Source organism: Carassius carassius, chromosome 35 (assembly GCF_963082965.1).
Source record: "Carassius carassius chromosome 35, fCarCar2.1, whole genome shotgun sequence".
NCBI lineage: Eukaryota > Metazoa > Chordata > Actinopteri > Cypriniformes > Cyprinidae > Carassius > Carassius carassius.
In genome coordinates this window covers 23,495,028-23,517,727 of record NC_081789.1, presented here as the reverse complement: position 1 = coordinate 23,517,727, position 22,700 = coordinate 23,495,028, and the positions used below count along the sequence as shown (strand labels likewise).

At 36.0% G+C, this 22,700-nt stretch overlaps 1 protein-coding gene across 1 annotated transcript in view; it reads left to right on the top strand.

Annotated features, from left to right (window-relative positions):
• Positions 1 to 17,299, top strand: part of LOC132116270 (anion exchange protein 2-like) — a 40,601-nt gene extending 23,302 nt beyond the window's left edge. The window contains exons 7-24 of the mRNA XM_059525031.1: positions 490 to 689; positions 2,762 to 2,898; positions 3,767 to 3,947; positions 4,705 to 4,840; positions 5,037 to 5,238; positions 5,995 to 6,100; positions 6,353 to 6,537; positions 6,626 to 6,842; positions 7,324 to 7,530; positions 8,592 to 8,740; positions 9,167 to 9,361; positions 11,386 to 11,631; positions 11,742 to 11,831; positions 12,251 to 12,417; positions 13,023 to 13,276; positions 13,769 to 13,938; positions 14,085 to 14,258; positions 15,246 to 17,299. Of these exons, the coding sequence (XP_059381014.1) occupies positions 490 to 689; positions 2,762 to 2,898; positions 3,767 to 3,947; positions 4,705 to 4,840; positions 5,037 to 5,238; positions 5,995 to 6,100; positions 6,353 to 6,537; positions 6,626 to 6,842; positions 7,324 to 7,530; positions 8,592 to 8,740; positions 9,167 to 9,361; positions 11,386 to 11,631; positions 11,742 to 11,831; positions 12,251 to 12,417; positions 13,023 to 13,276; positions 13,769 to 13,938; positions 14,085 to 14,258; positions 15,246 to 15,326 (3,097 nt within the window). The 3' untranslated portion in view covers positions 15,327 to 17,299. The remainder of the gene's footprint in view (positions 1 to 489; positions 690 to 2,761; positions 2,899 to 3,766; positions 3,948 to 4,704; positions 4,841 to 5,036; positions 5,239 to 5,994; positions 6,101 to 6,352; positions 6,538 to 6,625; positions 6,843 to 7,323; positions 7,531 to 8,591; positions 8,741 to 9,166; positions 9,362 to 11,385; positions 11,632 to 11,741; positions 11,832 to 12,250; positions 12,418 to 13,022; positions 13,277 to 13,768; positions 13,939 to 14,084; positions 14,259 to 15,245) is intronic.
• The last annotated feature ends 5,401 nt before the right edge of the window (positions 17,300 to 22,700 follow it).

The window sequence follows — 22,700 nt, the reverse complement described above, 5'->3', positions numbered from 1 at the left end:
AGGTTTACTGTAAATTGTATCATTAATGCTGTTCGTTACCTAGTGCCAGTTATTTCAGAGAGCAGCAGGGTATCAGCCGCTCTCCAGACCTTCATCACCACTGTCTACATCCCTCACCCGTTACTACTAGCAACCACACTTTGCTTTTATAAAGCGCTCTCCACCTTTCCTTTCTGCGTTCTCATCTTTTTAAATGCAGGGGTATTTTTACAAGCATCAGGATTCATTACCAGATCATTTCAGCTGGTTGTTTTCTTCTGTTCTTTTGTAAAGTAAAGGGCATTAACAATGTTTTTGGTCTAAGAAGCTTTCAGAAACATGACTCATTTTAAACCAAAGGTAAGTGCTTATGAAGATGTTGTTTTTGTTGCTAAATTAACTGCTAAATCAGAAGAAAAAAACTTTCCATCAAGTTTTTTGAATTTCTTTTTTTTTTTTTTTGTGCTTTAATGAGAACTACTTGACAAGGTGTTGTTTTGTCTGTTGTAGGCCGTCTGAACCTGCTCCTTCGACCCCTAGCACCTCTGAACCCAGCCCTCTGCCCCGTGTGTCGAGTCGCAGCTACGACCTTCAGGAGAGACGTCGCACAGGCAACATGACGGGGACCGAGCAGGCCAAATACCAGCGGATCCCCACCGATGAGTTTGAGGCACAGACCCTGGCCTCGGCTGACCTCGATGGCATTAAAAGTGAGTCTTTATTGCACGCTCCCAGTATGATCCATCTCTACATTATTTGTCTTAGGTTTGGAGGGAAATCTTTAGCTACAGACTACTTTGATTCATTTATTCATGAAACTAGCATGTCTTGGAATAAATTAGTGTGAAAAATGTTAAAGGTTGTATTTTCGTTCTTGCCCACCAACTGATGGTATTTATTGAAAGCTTCTAGTTTGGAAATCTCTATAATTCAATACATTTTAAAATGAAGCTGCCATCTTTAGTTCTATGGTTAATGTAAACAATTATTTTATATTTGCATTTATGCAAGTTGTAGATGCTTTTATTTAGAGTCACTTACAAGGCATCATTTAATCATTTCTTTTTTGTAAAATGCTAATGCAATGTTCAAAAGTTAAGGGTCAGCAGGATTTTGTTTATTAATGCTTTTATTAAACGGTGATCATTAAATTATTTAAAAGTGATAGACGATTGTTACGAAATAGTTCTATTTTAAATCAGTGCTTTTGTTTTTGAACTTTATATTCATCAAAGAAGCTTAGAAACAAAATATCTATATGAAGCAGCTAGAGTTAATAGAAAATGTTTCTTGAGCAGCAAATCAGCACATTAGAATGATTTCTGGAGGATCATGTGACTGGATTAATGATGTAAAAAATCCAGCTTTGATCACGGGAATAAATTACATTTTAAAATATATAAAAATAGAAAATGGTTAATTTAATTTATAATAATATTTCACAATTTTACTGTTTGTACTTTTTATATAAAATAAATGCAGCCTCGGTAATAATATATATATATATATATATATATTTTTTAAATTTATAAATAGTGATTTATTTGGGTAGTTCTTGTTTTGATACGTTTCTAATTGTTGTTATATTAGTAATTAAAGCAGAAACCCATGACCTGGTCTGGGATCCCAACATCTAGGCCCAGTAGTCAGAGTTTCCACTAGTTTCATAGTCTCTCAGGTGATTTGTACCAAGCATCCTGCTACACTTCACAGCAAGAGTCTTTTGTGGCCCAGCGGGACAAACCTTAATCAGACTCCAGCTGTAAATCAGTGGTTCCTGTAATGTACCTCATCAGCTTTCTCTGTCTTGCCATATACAGACCACTAATAAGTCTGGGAAAATCTGCTGATATATGCTCGGCAACAGGACTTACACAGTTTATATCTACAGTTTAGTTTGGCCTGTAGATGTTAGAACATCAGATCATAGACAAAAAAAGGGTTAAACAACAAGTTAAACTCTGCCTGACTAGCATGTTTCAGTCGCTTTGAGCTCTCATCTGTCTTTGCAAATCAGTGTCAGGGTTTAGAAGTTTATAGAAGTATGCAAAGGTGAATTTCAACACACTCCATCTAGCAGTGTGAGAAAAGGCTTGGCCTCTCTTCTTGATTGGAGTTTATTCCTACGCTCAGCATAGTTAGTCAAAAACCCTCTAAATTCCCTCCCTGACCTTTTTATCCTGAATGTCTTCGGCAAATTGCACATGCTGTAATTTCACCCTGATGAGCATTGTGTTATGAACAAAGGCGGTGACCCGCCTCTCATCCCTGCCAATGAGATTTTATCATTTGACTGATTTGAATTAAGTACATTCTACATCAGTCTAGAATGAAAATCTGTATTATTTTATAGGACAGCGCAATGTTTTGTAATTTTGAATGTGGTACATAGTTAATTTATGGTTATATTAGGTTATATTGCATCAGAAGTTAGGGGTTTTATATATATATATATATATATATATATATATATATATATATATATATATATATACACGTGTGTATATATATATATATATGTATATGTGTGTGTGTGTTTATATATATATATATGTGTATATATATATATACGTGTATATATGAGTAGGGATGTATTAAACTGCTTAAAAATGACAGTAAAGGTATTTATAATGTTACAGAAAATTTCTGTTTTAAATAAATGCTGTTCTTTTCCTTGAACAGCATGGGAGACGTCTTTTAAAAATGCACAAATTGTACACAACAAACTCCTACAGCCTGCTTTTTAAATAATAGGCATGTTTTTATTGTTTTATTCTTCCAGGTCATCGTTTTGAAGATGTTCCTGGAGTACGTCGGCACCTGGTCAGGAAAAGCACGAAAGGACAAGTGGTGCATATCAGCAAAGATCACAAAGAGCCCAGCACACGCAGTCGCAAACTAGACCGGACACCACATGAGGTCAGACTTTTAATAAATATTTATTTAATAATTATTATCAACAAAAAAATAACATCTTATATAAAAAAAGCAATTTTAAAAATGAATCCTTATCTAGTAATTATAAAAAACCGGATCACTGAAAAATCATGGATATTAATTTATCCAAAAACTGCAGTAATCTTTGTGTAATTTGTTCGCTAATAAGTGGACATTAATGCTTGTTTAAGGTTAACTGAATGTTCTGTGGGAATGTTTTAGTGCCATTTCCTCTAGCCAGGATATTAGGATAAAATTGTTTTCGTAGACAACACTAGCTAGGTTTCAGATGTCCTTATAGATGGCTTTACAAAGTCTTAATGGGATTTTTCAGCAGGTTTAGTCCTTTTCCCAGATTGAGATTCATTCACTGCATTCCCTCTTCATTTCAGACAGCCCAGCTGTCTTTCAAAACAAATGAAAGGAGGGTTTTAGGGGGCAGGACCTGATTAAAAATGAATGTACTTCTCTTTCACACACCTAGAAATAAAGAAAAGATCAGCTCAGGTAACTGGACACTGCGAGCCATCAGAGTCAGCCATGTTTTATTAACGCCCTCAGATCCCCCTCTAGACAGGTAAACCAGTACGTACTTATGGACCGCTTCACTTCTCATCGGTCAGTCCTGCTCTAGCGGCATGGTCCTTATAGACTTTTCCTCACGGCTTGCTCAACACCAGAAGGTCAGGAAATTGTGTTGGTGTACATGCACATGCTGGATGCATCGATTGGTGTGTGATATTATGTTTTAGACAAACCAATGTTAGCTTAAGTTACCTGAAGTGACTAGCAGGTGTCTGTTGCTCTTAGGGAGTTGTAATAGCGTTTTTGTTTTGTCGTTTGGCGTCAGGTGTTCGTGGAGCTGAATGAGCTGATCATGGATAAAAACCAGGAGATGCAGTGGAGAGAAACGGCTCGCTGGATCAAGTTTGAAGAGGATGTGGAGGAGGAGACGGACCGCTGGGGGAAACCTCACGTCGCCTCGCTGTCGTTCCGCAGTCTGCTAGAGCTGAGAAAAACCATCTCTCATGGTGAGAAACTGTCAGGTTACAGCCCTAAGCAGTAACACTTTATATATTGAAATACCAATGTTTGATATTATTTGCAATGTTTGCATAAATAATTGCAAAAGCACAATAGTTTCATGCTACATGATGTGCAATGTTTCTAAAATGGTTTTAAACATCTGTTTATATATATTTATATATATAATATCTATATCGATTGCGAGACTTCAAGCAGTATTGTAATACAAAAAATTACAATTTAAACTTCAAAAAATTATGCACTATTAAAAACTATGGACAAAACAATCAGAAAACGTATAATATAAACATACTTAAATACACCTGAAAAGGTGCCTCATACATGCGAGTTTAATCTAAAATCTTATTGTTGAAAAATTAAAACATGCATATTATTTATCAACACCAAGATTTTGGTGAACAAACTTTTATCAGTAACATTTACTGTATGCAGATTAAAAAAATGCGGATTTAATATTTCTATATTTTATATTTTGATTTGAAGCTTTAATTTTTTGCTCTCAAATTAGTTTTAATTTTAGTTTTAGTTATTTTAATATATCAGTTAAACTAAATGAAAATGAGAAAAGTTGCTTTATATTTTGTTTACGCTTATTTCAAGTATAGAAATGTACTTGTTTTCGATTAAGTTAACTTGAATAGTTAACTACAACAACCCATATTGTTATTATATTGATTGTATCAGTGAAGAATAAAGATTAAATGAAGATTAAATGGCCTCATGTTTGGTTTCTCTCATTAGGAGCTGTGCTTCTGGATTTGGACCAGAAGACTCTTCCTGGTGTTGCCCATCAGGTGGTGGAGCAGATGATCATCTCAGACCAGATCAAAGCTGAGGACAGAGCCAATGTGCTGCGTGCTCTTCTCCTCAAGCACAGGTAGAACTCCGATTTTTATGCAATGAGCAATATCTAAGAAATCAGTTTGCATCTGTTTATTCTCATATAATCTATTGGTTTTTATTCTGCACTATTCGCCATACCGTCATCTGTTCGTATGTAGATCCATACATGAACCATTGCAGTCTCTCTTAGTGTCTCTCACCCGCTGGCTCCCTTGCTCTCCCTCCCTTAGTCACCCGAGCGATATGAGAGAGCACAGCTCCCCCTTCCCCAGAAACATCTCGGCAGCCAGCTTGGGCTCCATGATCAACAATCACCAGAGCAGTAGTAACCACCTGTCCCCTGTCCCCGAGCCCTCCGTCACAGAGCCACTCATGGGGTCCACAAGGAACAGTCAAGACAGCTCATTTCACATTGACATAGAGAAGAACGAGGTAATTGGTTGGAAGTGTATAAACTGTCTTTTGTTTTAAATGAGAAAGGCAAAGGCATATAATATATATTATATTATATTTGTTAACTTTGTCTTTTACAAAAATATGTATAATATAAACTACCAGATATTTGGAATAATTATTTTAAATGTTTTTAAATCCTCTTATGCTCGCCAAGGCTGAATTTACATAATGATAAAAAAAAAAACAGTAATATTGTGAAACCTTATTATCTTTAGTATTATAAAAAGAGAAAAGTTATTTTGAAATTGTTTATAATGTTTCACAATATTACTTTTTATTGTTCAAATAGATGTAGGCTTGGTGAGAAGAGGCATTAATTATTTCAAACTTGTGACTGGTGGGGTTTCATGTAAATGTTATTTTTTGTTTATTTTTTTTATTAAATTATTTGTAAAAAAAAAAAAAAAAAGTAATAATAATAATCAACATCAAAAGAAACCAATGTATTTTATAATTTGTAAAGTACAGTAATAAGTATACGACATGGTGTTTTGCTGGTTTTAAATATACTATATTGTTTGTTGTTGTTCGTTTTTTGTTTATTATTATTAATTTTATTATTTTAAATCATTTTTTGTGTATTTTGGAGTAAAATGTTTTTCTTATTTATTTATCAACAATATTTTTTGCTGCTTGTATATTGGTTGAATGTGTTTTTGTGACATTAAATCTTCAAAATCTTTTTATCCTAGGTTTTTATCCTGATTGTTGTTGTTTTTTCATTATTTGCAGAAAGATTCTGCTCCATCCATAGGAATGCACAAATCCAAATCCAAACATGAACTTAAGCTTCTGGAGAAAATTCCAGAAAATGCTGAAGCCACTGTGGTACTCGTTGGTAAGCATTTATAGTCTGGTTCTAAATGCTATAGGAATCTTGTTGGATTCATATCAATCTGGAACAGCCCTAAAAGTCTCAAATAAAACCCCTTTAAGACTCCTAAATAATTAATAATAATAAATAATTTATTAATTACTACTGACTTGATTCTTTATCAACCAGATGCATCAGGAACTAAAATGACTATTGCAGAGCTAAGAAATTATGTAAAAGAACAACAGGAAATGAAATGTATTGCTGTCTTTTCAGGCAGTGTTGACTTCCTGGAGCAGCCCACCATGGCATTTGTTCGACTTCAGGAAGCTGTTGAACTGGACTCAGTGTTGGAGGTATCGGTTCCTGTTCGGTTTCTCTTTGTGCTGCTTGGTCCTCCCAGCACCAGCATGGACTACCACCAGATCGGACGCTCCATTTCTACACTCATGTCCGACAAGGTGAGAAAGACGGTCATCACTGCACAAAGTCAAAAAGGATGAATTGTTTCAAAAATTCCAGTGTTAACTCGATCCCAAATCTCCCCAGCAATTTCATGAAGCTGCGTACCTGGCAGACGATCGGCAGGACCTGCTCAATGCCATCAATGGCTTCCTGGACTGCAGTATTGTTCTCCCTCCATCAGAACTAGGAGGTGAAGATCTTCTGCGGTCCGTGGCTCACTTCCAAAGAGAGATGCTTCGCAAGAGAGAGGAGCAGGAGGGGGCCTTATTGTCCAAAGAACCCAAGAGCCTTGAAGAAAAAGGTATGCATTAACCTATGTAGCTTTAGATCCAGTTTTGCTTTTATTTTGGTTTTGTTTTATTGCTTTGTGGTTTTTGTTATTTTGTGTTTATGTTTGTGTGTGTGGTGTTTTTTGTTTGTTTTCTTTATTGCTTTTTGTGCTATTATTGTTTGTATTTTTTTGTTGTTTGTGGTTTTCAGTTGTTTTTCTTTAATTTTATATTTTGTTTTGAGCATTTATGTTTATATTTTCCTTGTTTTTTTTCTTCGTCTTTTGTGTTTTTTTTATTTATTAGTGTTTTTTTTACCTTTTAAGTTTTTTTGTGCTTTGGTGTAATTTTTGTCATTTTATGTAGACATTTTTTTGTGTGGGTTTATTATTTTCTTTATTTTGCTTTTCCTTAGCTTTTTCCTTCCATGTTTCCTTCCAACTTCCATGTTTATTTCCCCAGCAACCTGTTATATTCATAATACCCCATATTATCTCCCTTTGTGTAAATCAGAGGCCTTGCTCACACCCTTGAAACAAGAAGACGACCCTTTACAACGCACAGGCCGTCTGTTTGGTGGGCTGATTCGTGACGCCCAGCGCCGTTACCCAAAGTACATCAGTGACTTCAAGGATGCACTGAACCCCCAGTGCATGGCAGCTGTCATCTTTATTTATTTCGCTGCTCTTTCTCCCACCATCACATTTGGAGGCCTTCTAGGTCAGTTACACTACCGCTTCGTCTGTACTTTTATCGACAGTACCAAATTAATAAGATTTTAAATGCAATAAAATAATAATTTTAAATGCATGTGATCAATCACAGCGTTGTTGAATTGAAATTATTGTAAAGGAAAATTTATGTGACCTGGACCACTAAACCAGTCAAAAGGGTCAATTTTTCGAAATTGAGATTTATAATATATTTTTATAAGATATTAATTTATTTGAAAGCTGAAGAAATAAGCGTTCCATTGACGCATGGTTTGTTAGGATTGGACAATATTTTGCTGAGATGCAACCATTTGAAATCTGGAATCTGAGGGTGCAAAAAAAATCGAAATACTGAGAAAATCACCTTTAAAGTTGTCCAAATGAAGTTCTTAGCAATTTGTATTACTAGTCAAAAATAAGGTTTTGATATATTTATGGTAGGGAATTTACAAAATATCTTACTTAATATCCTAATAATTTTTGGCATAAAAGAAAAATCAATAATTTTGACCCATGCAATGTATTTCTGCCTTTTGCTACAAAGATACCCCGGCGACTAAAGACTCTGTGCTCCAGGGTCACATATTTGATATATAATACACAAATACAGAATAATCTAGGATTAGATCATTATTGAAGTGATAAATTTGCTTCTGGCAGGCATGTTACATGTTTGGCAACAATTTATTTTTATCTCTAACTTATACAGTCTCTCCCATTCTCTCCCAGATCCAATTCACAACTCTTGATGGCAATAAATGTTGTGATGTTGCATAGAGTTTTCAAAACAAGGCCAAGATGAGTGCACAAAGATGGTCTAATGAAACTTTTTTTTTTTTTGGGCTAGGCAGTGGATATCTCTTCAGATCTTCTCAATTTAATAAGTAAATTGCTTCCAGAACTGACTTAAATTACTTTAAACGTCTGTTTTTATATAACAAAAGATTATCATGATACACACAATCAATGACTCTGATCCTGATAAGTATTATAGATTATTTTTGCTTGAATTCCAGATAGCGTATGTGTCCGGCCTCTCTGTTCAATGATTGAGTGTTGTGTGTGCAGGTGAGAAGACCGAAGGGCTCATTGGCGTGTCGGAGCTGATTGTGGCCACTTGTGTTCAGGGTGTGTTGTTCTGTCTGCTCGGGGCTCAGCCGCTTCTGGTGGTGGGCTTCTCTGGACCAATCCTGGTGTTTGAAGAAGCCTTCTTCTCTGTGAGTTTAAAGTACTCATCCTTAAACCAGATTCCTTACCATAAATATGCTGTCAAAAGTCAAGATCACCCAAAAAAAGTTTTTCCTATGCCATAAAAAAAAAATACACCGTGGCATTTACTTAATGGTGAAGAAGCACCAAAATGTCAATATTGTTTGTACCACTAACTTGTCAATGAGGCATATGTTTTGGGGCTGCCCAATTTTTAATGTCAAGAGATGACGATTTTTATCAGGGCAAATTTTGAAGGACCTGTTTCGTAAGTTGGACCCAGAAAAACTTTTGTATCACAAGTACATTTAAAGAATCTTTTATATAAACAGAATGTATATGTTTTTCTTAGTTTTGGATTTTATAAAAATGCTTTAATATAATACAATGTAACATTATATATAAAATATCTCCTCTGTCCTTATCTTCTCCAGTTCTGTAAGGAAAATAATATGGAGTACCTGACAGGTCGGGTTTGGATCGGTTTTTGGCTCATCATCATCGTGGTGATGATGGTGGCCTTTGAGGGCAGCTTCCTGGTCCGATTTGTCTCGCGTTTCACCCAGGAGATCTTCTCCATCCTCATCTCTCTCATTTTCATCTATGAGACCTTCTCAAAGCTGATCAAGGTAGTTTGGATCATCTTTTGATTGTGTTTGTCATCATATAGGTGTCCCTGGAGCACAAAACCAAGTCTTTAGTTGCTGGGGTATATTTTCAGCAATAGCCAAAAAAAAACATTGTATGGGTCAGAATTATCGATTTTCCTTTAATGCCAAAAATCATTAGGATATTAAATAAAGATCATGTTCCATGAAGATATTTTGTAAATTTCCTATCGTAAATATTTAAACACCTAATTTTTGATTAGTAATATGCATTACTAAGAACTTCATTTGGACAACTTTAAAAGTCTTTTTTTTTTTCAGTATTTAGATGTTTTTGCACTCTCAAATTCCAGATTTTTAAATAGCTGTATCTCGGCCGAATATTCTACTATCCTAGTAAACCATACATCAGAGGGAAATCATATTAATTCAGCTTTCAGAATATGTATAAATCTCAATTTCGAGAAATGGACTCTTATAACTGGTTTTGTGGTCCAGGGTCACACATGATTGTGAAGTCCTCTTGACTGCTGATTGTGACGAGTGGGGCGGGGCCAAGGGACATGGGAGCGAGGCCGGTGGAGGGATTGGAGATGAGCTACACCTGTTCGACCCACCGGTCTCGAGGCCCACGGAGGAGATGGAAGGATATAAAACTGGAGCGACGACAGTGAAGGACGAGAGAGGACCAAGCCTGGGATTTTAGTTGTGTTTTGGTTTTATTTTGCGCGCATCAGTCATCCGTGAGGGGCACTGTAATGAATTAACACTTCCTAGTCATCGGGAAGAAGGAGGCGGGAACCGGCGGACAATCAAAATGAACATTTTAATAATTTCAAAATAAAGACAAAACAGCGCACCAGCCCCTCACGGACGACTGGTGCGCGCAAATAAAACCAAAACACAACTAAAATCCCAGGCTTGGTCCTCTCTCGTCCTTCACTGTCGTCGCTCCAGTTTTATATCCTTCCATCTCCTCCGTGGGCCTCGAGACCGGCGGGTCGAACAGGTGTAGCTCATCTCCAATCACTCCACCGGCCTCGCTCCCATGTCCCTCGGCCCCGCCCCACTCGTCACATACCCCCATCGCCCCTCGCAGGCCGGGGGGTACTCCCGAGACTGCGCTCTACTCCCCCCCCCCCCCCCCCTCCCTCCGGGGGGGCCGCTCACGGGGACCTGCGGGAACCTGGGGGTAGGACAGACGAGGCGAGAGAAAAGGAGATGGAAGGAGGAGCGACAGAGACGAGAGAGGGAAAAAAAAAAAAATTCCGGTTCCCAGACGCACCGCTGCTCGGCCCTCCACCAGCTGGGCGATCTCCTCCGCGGTGCCTGGCGATGGCACTGGACGGCCCTCGGCGGACGGCACGACACTCCTCCGCCGCCCGGTGGACGGCGACGGCTCCTCCGGTTTTGGGCAGCCAGCAGGAGTCCCCCGTTCCCTGCTCCTCCCCGTTCCAGCGGATGGCAGCAGGCTCCGGCCACCTGGCGAACGGCGCCGACTCCTCCGCTCCCTCACGGACGGCAGCCGTCTCTCCACATCGTGGGCGGCCGGTAGCGAGCTCGCCCGTCCCCGGCAACTCGCTCCAGCCCACCGCCTCGAGCGTCCATGGCGGCACACTCCTCGCCTGCTGGTTGGCACCGCGGATTCACCACAGCGGCGAGGGATCTTCAGCAGCGCGTCCCTCCTTCTCCCGGGCTTCGGCACCACTGTAATGAATAAACCTTTGTATTCATCCGGAAGAAGGAGTCGGGAACCGGCGCACAATCAACAGAAAACTTTAATGATCAAAATAAACACAAAGCAGCGCATCAGCCCCTCACGGACGACTGATGCGCGCAAAATAAAACCAAAACACAACTAAAATCCCAGGCCTGGTCCTCTCTCGTCCTTCACTGTCGTTGCTCCAGTTTTATATCCTTCCATCTCCTCCATGGGCCTCGAGACCGGCGGGTCGAACAGGTGTAGTTCATCTCCAATCACTCCACCGGCCTCGCTCCCATGTCCCTCGGCCCCGCCCCACTCATCACACTGATGTTTCCCACAGATATTCCAGGAACATCCTCTGAGACGCTGCTCTGCTGCGGTTACTGATGTAAACAACTCCACACACAACTCGAGCTTGGAAGATGTTACCTTAAGTCTATTAACATCAAACAGCAGTACACCGGAGACGGTGAAGGTGGTTGGTGAACCTAATACTGCTCTGCTTTCCTTGGTGCTCATGTCTGGGACCTTCTTCATCGCCTTCTACCTGCGCAAGTTCAAAAACAGTGCCTTCTTTCCTGGCAGGGTAAGACGCTTTCTGGTCAAGACACCCAATGTTGAGTGATTAGGACAACATAAAGGAAAATGTAGTTTTATTTAATCCTCTTCTGTTTTATTTATTTATTTATTTTACAGCTAAGAAGAATTATTGGAGATTTCGGAGTTCCTATAGCCATTCTCATCATGGTTTTGGTAGACTACAGCATTCGAGACACATACTCACAGGTGAGATTGGATAGTTTTCAATTTGCAGATGATTTGATTGTTAAAATCAAGTAAAGCAAATTATAGTGTTAATATAATTTATATTTCATGTTGGGTACCCTAAATATTCAAATTTAATGCATGAACCTGCTCTATTTGTGCTATGGATATCTAAAATTGGCTAGTTTGTTGAAAAGATTCATTAGTATTATTTTATTTTTTAATTTTACACTCAAATTTTCATCGTTTTTATTTTTGATTGACTTTGTTTTTAATTAATTTTATTTTATTATTGTTTGTTGTTGTCCATATTTATTTTTAGTGCTTCACCTTTATAATTGATTAATTTTGTGTATATATTTTTGGTTTACTTCATTATTACTTCGTTCTCATTTTATTCGCATGTGTATTGTCTTTTATTTTATTGCCAAACCATACAGAAACTGAGTGTCCCCCGAGGTTTTTCAGTGACTAGTCCTGATAAGCGAGGTTGGATAGTCAATCCTCTGGGCTCTGATGGTCAGTTTCCCATCTGGATGATGTTTGCCAGCATCCTTCCGGCTCTGCTTGTCTTCATCCTCATCTTTATGGAGACACAAATCACAACGTGAGTCCATTGCCATGTTTCGTCTTTTTGTTTTTCATGATATGTGATATTTTGGGGAAAATAGGTTTTATGTGTTTATTACTACACACTGAATAAAAAATAAAACCAGGTAACTGGGACTTTTTATCTACAGCAATAGCTATGACTCTTTTTTTTTTTTTTTTTTTTTTTTTTTTTTTTTCTTAAAATTGCGAGTTAATATCTTGCAATTCTGACTTTATAACATGCAATTCCGAGTTTTAGAGTCAAAATTGCGAATTATTTTTTACTCACAATTGCGAGCTTATATCTCACAATTCTGGCTTTCTTTTTTAAGCATAAATGCGAGTTCATATCTTGCAATTCAGAGAAAAAAAGTCAGAATTGCGAGTTTACAACACGCAATTCTGACTTTATAACTCGGAGAGTCAAGTTATAACCTCGCAATTCTGAAAAAAAAAAGTCCAAATTGTGAGATAAAAAAGTTGTAATTACATTTGTATATATTTTTTTTATGTAGTGGCGAAAACGGGCTTCCGTAGTAATGTAACTCGTATACATATACAACATTTTTCTGGAACACATAAAATCATGGCTTGTATTAGAAATGCTCTCTCTCCTTCAAGGTTGATAGTCAGTAAGAAAGAGCGAATGCTGGTCAAGGGTTCTGGTTTCCATCTGGATCTGTTGATCATCGTGACTCTCGGTGGCACTAGCGCACTCTTCGGTTTGCCGTGGATGGCCGCGGCCACTGTTCGCTCTGTAACCCATGCTAACGCCCTCACTGTAATGAGCAAAGCCGTCGCTCCAGGAGACAAACCTCGAATCCAGGAGGTCAAGGAGCAGAGGGTGACCGGGTTACTGGTGGCAATACTTGTAGGTGGGTTTCCAACAATTACTGTTTATTCTTTTAAATGCATCCTGATCAATACAAACCGCTTATAATAATAAAAAAAATATTTCATTATTATTAAGTACTGATACAAGTTTGGAATCAGATAATATTTTTGGAATTGGCAACGCAAAAATACAAAGAAAAAAATAAAATTAAGAAAATGTTCATCCAGCAAATAAGATGTATGATAGTTTTATTATTTATTGGACGTTTATGAATTTTATCATATTGCTGTTGCAAATGTTTTCAAAAGACAAGCAGTCAAAGGCCAACCATTACAGTCATCTTTAACAGTTTAGGTGGATAAAAACACCCTTTACTCTTGGTAAAATCACTATAATGCATAAAATCTTTTGGTTTATTTCATAGTGTTTTAATACATGCACATTAAATCAGTGCAACATGACTATTGTATGCATTGCAATATGTATTAAATGAAGAAAAAGTCTAAGAAATTGCTAATTTTGTTGTCTGTAGGTCTCTCAATAGTAATCGGTGATCTGCTCCGTCAAATCCCTATCGCGGTGCTGTTTGGCATCTTCCTGTACATGGGTGTGATGTCACTGAATGGAATCCAGATGACAGAACGGATCCTGCTGCTGCTGATGCCCCCTAAATACCACCCCGATCACACCTACGTGCGCAAGGTCTGTTTTCTGTTCATTAACAAAGAGATTTTGGATCTGTGTCAGTAACATGCTCCAGTAATGGTATCAGATACTTCACAGAAATCAACAATATGGAAGGTAGAACTGGTTGTGTCTTGACTGAATTTCTGTGACTGGATCCTCAGGTGCGGACCCTGCGGATGCATCTGTACACTGCGATACAGGTGGTCTGTCTTGCTGTCCTCTGGGCGGTCATGTCTACTGTGGCATCGCTGGCTTTCCCATTTGTTCTCATCATGACCGTCCCTGTCAAAATGTTTCTTCTGCCACGCATCTTCAGCAATCGTGAGATGCAGTGTGTAAGGATCTTTGCATGCTCCCATTTTTTTCTTTTTTGAAGAAGAATTATTAATAATTTTTTTTAAAGACAGTAAAACATATATAATGTTACAAAATATTACATTTATAGCTCAAATAACTGCTGTTCTTTTGAACTTTATATTCATTAAAGTATCCTGAAAAATGTATCACGGTTTCCACAAAACTTGTACATGTAACATTGATAATAATAAGAAATGTTTCTTGTAGCATATCAGCATATAAGTATAATTTCTGAAGGATGGTGTGACACTGAAGACTGGAGTAATAAATAACATTTTAAAATAGTAGAAAACAGCTATTTTAAAGTAGTGTTTCACAAAATTCCAGTTTTTACTGTCAAAAAAAAATCAGTCTTGGTGAGGATAAGATGCATCTTTCAAAAACATTTTTAAATATCTGACCGACCCCAACAGTAAAAAATGTGATAACTTCCAAAATTAAATTAGATATATTTAGTAAACATATAATGTCTTTCTTTTAAAATATATATGAAACTTTAATTTTAAAACTTAATAGCCCATTTTATTTCCAAAATTTATATTTTTTTAATTTATTTTATTTTCATTCATTTTTTAATATAAATTTTATTTAAAAATGAATTGACGCTCCCTCAAAAGAGACAGCGCAATTCTTCACCCACTTCCACCACTGAAAAAAAGGTAAATTCTTGCAATTGTGAGTTTATATCACGCAATTCTGAGAAAAAACTGTAATATGTAAACGGCAATTCTATGAAATAAAGTATTAAAATAATACATTTATAGAACGCAATTATGAAAAAAAGACAGAATTCTGAGTTTCAATTTAATTCTGAGAGAGAAAAAAAGTGTTGCAATTACTCTTGTATTTTTATTCTGTGGTGGAAATGGGCTTCCATAGTGCATTAAGAAAGTAAAGTAGGTCATTTTCAAAATCACAATGACTTATGCTGTTTGTGTGGCTTTTCTATCCCTTTTGTGTCTCAGTTGGACGCTGATAATGCAGAGCCCACTTTTGACGAGAAAGAGGGACAAGACGAATACACAGAGATGCACATGCCAGTCTGAGCCATGACCGCAGCTGTCGCAGTCTTCCTGTCAGTCACGCTATTGGCCAATAGGACAGTTGCTTTAAAACTTTGATAAACCAAATCGCACAAGTCTCAACATGCTGGAGAGGTGAGAATAGTGTTCACCCGGCATTTCCAGAGACTCATTTCATTTGTATTAGAGAGCTGCTATCACACCGTTTAGCCTTAAACAAGCATATTTGTCGCCTATGAGGAAAACGAATGTACCTTATGGGGTTAACTGGACGTTCCTAGCACCATTCAGGGCCCATGCAATATTATATGAAGTTTTTAGTGAATATTCACGATCAAGAAAAATTGCCAAGGTCCATTTCATCTTAAATTGTATGTACGTATGTGCTTTTAATAGTTTTACTGGATTATTTTCTGATTTATGGCCCAACATAGATTAATATACACAATCAACAGTATTTTTATATCTTTGTTGCCATCCGATCATGACTTTTTCTAAATTCTGTCATAAACAGGTGTTTTCTCTTTTATAATGCATGAGTCACATGAAAGCCTAAACTCTCATAATAACTCTAGATGTGCAGTTGCTGTATATTTTATATTGACTGTTACAAGCAAATGACACACGAACTCTGTTTTTGAGGATGTATTTGGTAGTAAATGGTCTTGAGGGATTTTAAGATGTTTTAGCTCGGATAGATGCACTAGTGAACTAGTTTGGAGTCTTAAAACCCATTTTAAGAAAAGGAAAAAGTGTGCTTCCCCACAGATGATCCCAAAATTGTAGTTCATCATAGTTGAACTAAATATATTGACCTTAAAAACTGGTATTTTCTAACATTTCTAAAGTCTTTCCACATTTAATGTTGAATTAACACTAAAAGCCTGTTCTTTTTTTTTTCAGCACCAGTTCTTAGCAACTTACTAATTATTTATTTGTTTCATGGGAACTGTATTTATATAAGTTCATAATATCCCACTTTATATTTTTAGATCCCTACAGTCAGTTAGACGGGTAATCTGCACTAATAAAATTAAATTCAATACACTTTCACTTGGACTATTTTGTGCACACAAACCATTAGGAATAAAAATAGCAACTTTATTTGGTTAAGATCATTTAGCTAAGCATTTGTTATGTTTGTTATTTTAGTAGCATTTCACTTTTGTTTGGAAATGTTTTTTTATTATAATTTTTAATCTCTGGAGGTTTTCACACCATTGTGCTTTAAACTACACAACAAGCGCTTTACTTCTTACTTACATTCCAGATTATGATTCCAGAATCAGATGTGTTAGGATCTTTTAAATATAGGAGGATATGATGATAGTTTTATATTGCTTTAGATCATGTACGTGCTAACTAATGACACATGAAGAGTGAACTCCAAAAGAAATCATGTAGATGTTATTTTTCAACTAGAAACATGTTAGAAATTTAATGTCATTATTTGAGTGTAAAATGCGACTGGATCAAGAATATTTTTATCAAATGTGTCTGTGTTGTCGTTTAGTACATCAGGACCAGCAGCACATTGTACTTTGTCACTGTTGTTTATCTTTGACATTCCCTCAGCACGTTTTCAGTGACTGGTTCCAAGTTTGCACGTTTAGAACCAGAGAACTCTGGGAAACCTGATCTTTTGAGGTTGTGTGTGAATGCAGGCAGGAATATGCTTGCTTTCTGTGTTGCTACAGTGTGGATGCTCCGTAGCACTTGTTTGTAGATGGTATTTATGGATGCTTTACGGGGTTTAAGACTGAAGGTTAATGCTGGAACATTGTGGTCATTTTAACGTTTGCTGATATTAGTTAACAAAAGTAAGACCTAGTGTTTGGCAAAGGGAAGTAAGGGTCATTTTCCATCTGTGTGCATTTTTATGCATATTGTTCTTGCTTGGTTATTAAATATTTGATTATTAAATGTTCCTCTGTACATAATGCAACATTTACAGCAAATTCCAAATATTACAAATAAAGTTGATTTTTCTATTTAAATTGAATATTCATATCTTTTTTAAATTTTCTTTAACTTCAATTTAATATATTTTTTTCTACTGATACGGTGTAGCAAAGTTAACTTTAATAAGAATCATTAAATTGTTAAAAAGTGACCACAAAGGCATTTAGATATGTTACAAAAGATTTCTATTTCAAATAAATCCTGATCTTTGGAACTTTAACATTCTGTTCAAAATCTATTGCTGTTTCTACACAAATATTCATCCGTTTTCAACATTGCTTCTTAAGCGATAAATCAGCATATTAAAATGTTTTTTTTTTTTAGTCGTGACACTGAAGACTGGAGTAATGATGCTGAACATTCAGCTTTGCACCACAGGAATAAATTACATTTGAAAATATTTTTAAATAGAAAATAGATATTTTAAATTGTATTTATTTTTGATCAAAAAAAAAAAAGCTAAAACGAAATCAAACGTTATAACTACAGCTGAATTTCAAGACAATAAATGACTTTATTTCTGCTTGCGGCAGTGTTCTCATTTAGTCCCTGATTTGTACACATCATGCCAGGGATCCACATGAACAAAGACTGTTTTAGAGAATGTTTAACCTGGTTTTCGGGTAAGCAGACATTTGCAGTTGTTGTTTAGTTCAGACGGGTTAAAGATGGCTGTGCTGCTGTGGATCGTGCTGCTCTCGGCTGGAGTCTCATTCAGTCGAGCACAAGAGTCCTTCAACAAACTCCCAGATATCTACAAGAGAGGAGTGGAGCTGTCTTCACACGAGTTAAATAACCATCACAGCATCAAGAACCATTATCTCTTCTTTAAATCTATTCATCAGGCAGAAATTGAGGTAAACCCATCCTTCTAATTCTAATTTCATTCTCTTTTCTGAAATCTATCCGTTTTCAGTATCTCTACCTAAAGTAAAATTTAAATAATCAAAATCATAAAATGACATATTACATAAACGCGGTGCATAATGATATTTTAAGTTATCTGCAAGACGTTTTTATTTTTGTGGTACTAAACCACATTCCATGGCAGAAGATATAGTTGTTTTTCTAACTCAATCACATGTAGGTTTTTGTTGGGTAGAGCAGGTCAGAAATTCCAAAGACTCCTGCTGACAAGTCAGTTTTAGGTCAGAAATCAAACATGGAAATCTCCTGGGACCCAACAATAAAGAGGACAGAAATGAGTTGCAATGTTGTATGGACCAGTTCTATACATTTAGATGAATTTCTATCATCTCTATAGGCAGGATTGGATGTCAAATACATCTACCATAACTTTTATCTGAAAGCCACCGAGTGCAAAAGAGGAACTGAGAACGCAGATGCAACCACATGTGCGTTCAGGAATGATCGGGTAAGTGTGATTCATATGTGGTTTTAAAGCAAATATGCATTTTAAAGAACCAAAGAAAGTTGGAATATGAATATCAGCTGTTTTCATTCGTTCAAATAAGTCATTTTCCAAACACGTATTAAGTGGGTGGACAGCATTTATTTGTTACATGTTGAATTTGCAAATTATAGTACAGTTAAATACACTACTATTCAAAAGTTTGGGGTCAATACGATTTTTTAAGCCTCTTATGTCCACCAAGGCTGTATTTGTTTGGTCCAAAATACAGTAAAAAGGGTAATACTGTGAACAATATTATCATTTAAAATAATAGTTATGTATTTAATAAAGTAATGTATTCCTGTGATGCAAAGCTGAATTTTCAGCATCATTCCTCCAGTTTTCAGTGTCACATGATCCTTCAGAAATCATTCTAATTTGCTGCTCAAGAAAAAATTTCTTATTGTAATAAATGCTTAAAACAGTTGTGCTGCCTAATATTTTTGTGGAAGCCATGAAACCTTTTTGTTTTTCAGGAATCTTTGAGTAGCAAGTTTAAAAGAACAGCATTTATTTGAAATCTGTTGTCTTTACAGTCAGTTTAATGCGTCTTTGATGAATAAAATATATATTACTGACCCCAAACTTTTCAACTGTGTCTGTACACTAAGTAAATAGCTGGAATTCAGAGATTACTGGCCAAAAAATAAAATATTTTTGCTATTGATCAGGCAAAGTATTAATACAGACAATATACTTACATTATATTGTTGGAAAAATTAAGATCTACAGTATAAAGTGGCAACACCGCAATGCTAAAAAAATGTAATGTGGATTAATTTCCTTATACTTACTGTCTCAGTTTTTTCTGTATTCCTCCAGCCTCTTGTTGACTGTGTGATCTGCTACAAAATCTCTGCAGGAGAAATTAATGAGAAGCCTAAACCTTATTTAAACTGTATGCATCGACGATTGCTTTCAAAGGTATTCTCTCTTTATATTCTTCATTTTAATGATGGATTCTCACTGCCTTACCTGGAAAAACACTTGATCTTATCATAATTGCCATTATGATGTCCAATTTTGCTCAATATATTAAAAAGAATAGCTCATCCAAAACTAAAAAAAATGCTGAAAATGTGCTCGCCTCAGGCCATTCAATATTTAGATTGAGTTTCTTTCATCATCAGAACTGATTTGGAGAAATGTAGCATTACTTCATTTATTCACCAATGGATCCTCTAGAGTGAATGGGTGCCGTCAGAATGAGAGTCCAAACAGCTGATAAAAACATCACAATAATCCACAAGTAGTCCGTATGACTCCTATTAGAAGTTAAAAACACATTTAATAACCAGCTTTTCACTTCAAAAGATGTTAGTTGATGGAGTAGTATGAATTACTTGTCAATTATTGTGATGTTTTTATCAGCTGTTTAGGCTCTCATTCTGACGGCACCCATTCACTGCAAAGCATCCATTGGTGAGCAAGTGATTTAATGCTAAATTTCTCCAAATCTGTTCTGATTAATAAACAAACACTGAACTCATCCACATATTGGAGTGCCTAAGCGAGAGTACATTTTCAACTAAATTAATTTCTGGGTGAAAGATTTCAAGATGTACAAAACTTGAGGTGTTTGTAGAAGTGACTCTTGCTGTTAACATAATCTTTGTGTTATTGTCTGAACACAAGGAAAGAAGGAGAGAGCGAGAGATTGGCTGTTTCCGTGTGGGTTTCGGCCATCTGACCCCGACTCCTGTGGCATACACCGGATCCTAGAGAACAGCTGGACGAGAAACGTCATTTGAAATCTGATGTTCTGGAATCTACTGGCTTCACCGTCTCAAACCCAGCATGTTTTAGCATGTCTTTCCTTCGCCAAATCAATTCTTGCATCACATTTATCTGATTGTCAAGAACTAAAGAGAGCATTGCACAGTTGGGGTCACATTTTACATATTAAATCAACAGGGGATGTGTTGCATAAGAGTTCAGTGTTTGCCCTGGGAAAGAACAGCTATTTTCCACACAACAAAGCAGAGTTCTATAGAAGTCCCTATACTCCTTTTAAATATGAATGAATGAATGAATAAATAAATGCATATTACAATATACAATACAATGCTTTAGTTTATTAGTGCAATAAAATATTTTACAAATAAAAAATTTTCAATAGTTTTGTTATTATGTACTGTTAGAAAGTGAAGGTAGACTTTTACTTCACTAACAGCCTTATTCTGTCTATATTTGTTTTTGTTTTAACCGCGTTTCATTGTCGGGTTTGTATGTTGTCTAGAGGTGTTCAGACCTGCAGAATTTAATTGAAGTAAATGCATTAAAGTTTCACTATAAAGGCAACTATAACAGTCGTTATAAATATAGTTCCCGCCAATGTAAGCTAGCGCTATGCCATTTTGTTATCTGCCGCTTTAAACGCGCGAGCTCTTTAAAATCAGGTTGATTGTTGGTCAATATTTTGTTTTGTTTATCAGGTGGGGAAAAACAATTCTGAAGTTGATTCCAAAAATATCGTCATAGAGTTATCAATATATTTGTGGTATGAACTTCGCTATTCTCGAAGAATTAGAACAATTATACTAAAGATAGTTGTGAACGGGCCTAAATCTGATCCTAGAGCAGCAACTTTTGAGGTTCAGACGTTTTTATTTCGTTTTTGAACATGTGAAAATCTGATAATATTAATTACAATTATTTAAAATGGTGAGCATTTGTCAAAGAGAACGAATGCCTATTAGTTCAAATTATGTGTTGTGGTTTAATTGTAATTTTTTATTTTTTTAATGTGCACAACATGCAGTGCAACTGGTTGCAGTAGGCCTATTTTCAATAAAGCAGATTATTATTTTTTTTAATATAATTTCATACCTAAAAACTGAGTTAATAAATAAAATCAAACTAGTCTTTTAACCTCACTACAGCCGTATTCACTATTACCCAACAACGACACAGGAACAGTCCAGACTTCCTGGAATGAGGCTGTTTTTAGCGCCTGCAGCTGGAGCTCGTGCTCAGACTGGTTTAAGATGCCTCTGCTGCTGTTTGCTCTGTTGCTCGCTGCCGGAGTCTCACTGAGCTCCGCCGAGGCTCAAATCTCCTTCAGCAAACTCCCAGACTCCTTAAAGAAAGGAGTTGAGCTCGCGGAGCAAAACATAAACGCTCACGAAGGCGTCCAGCATCATTTTCTCTTCTTTAAAACCATTAAGCAGTCACAAATTGAGGTAAGCCTTTCTCTGTTTCTGGTTTCTCCTTTCTCTGCTTTCTCCGAGACTGGACTTTGTCTGCCATCACACCAAGTTTTTTTTCTTTTTCTTTTTCTTTTTCTTTTTCTTTTTCTTTTCTTTTCTTTTCTTTTCTTTTCTTTTCTTTTCTTTTCTTAATTTTAGGTTAAAAAAATCTTAAAGGTAAAATTACATTTGTAGCATGCAAAGTAGAAGATAATAGGCCTATAATTTTTTCTTCCAAAAAAATAAAAATAAAATAAAAATCATAATCATGGAAATGCTGAGAAATACACGTGAAGTGTTAAATGCCAGAAGGTATCTGTCTGCTCTACCTAAATAACCAACTATTTATATATTATATGGATCGATTATAAATATATTTATTAATTTTCCTTTTTTAATATTTAAATATTTGTAATATTTATACATATGTTTATATACAATATGAATACTGTCTAAAATTTGTGAATTGTAATGAGTAATATTTATTTAAAGATAATGATTTTATTTAGGATTTCTAAAATATTTATTAATCAACATATATACATAATTATTTATAGAAAAAAGTTTTCTTGCTATAGCTGATCAAACGGTCCTTTTTTGTATCAATATTTCCCATTCAGACCAATGTATTATTTTAGTATCACTTGTGTACTATTATAATTGTTAACATAAGAATGTATATTTTTCTATTTTTATTTTATTTGAATAAATGTCTATAGCTTTTATTCAATTTTATATTTAGCTTAGCTTTAGAACTTCAGCTTTAAATAAAAACGAGAAATGTTCCCTTGACAACTAGCCAAAATAAAATATTTTTTATACTTTTTCTTTTAT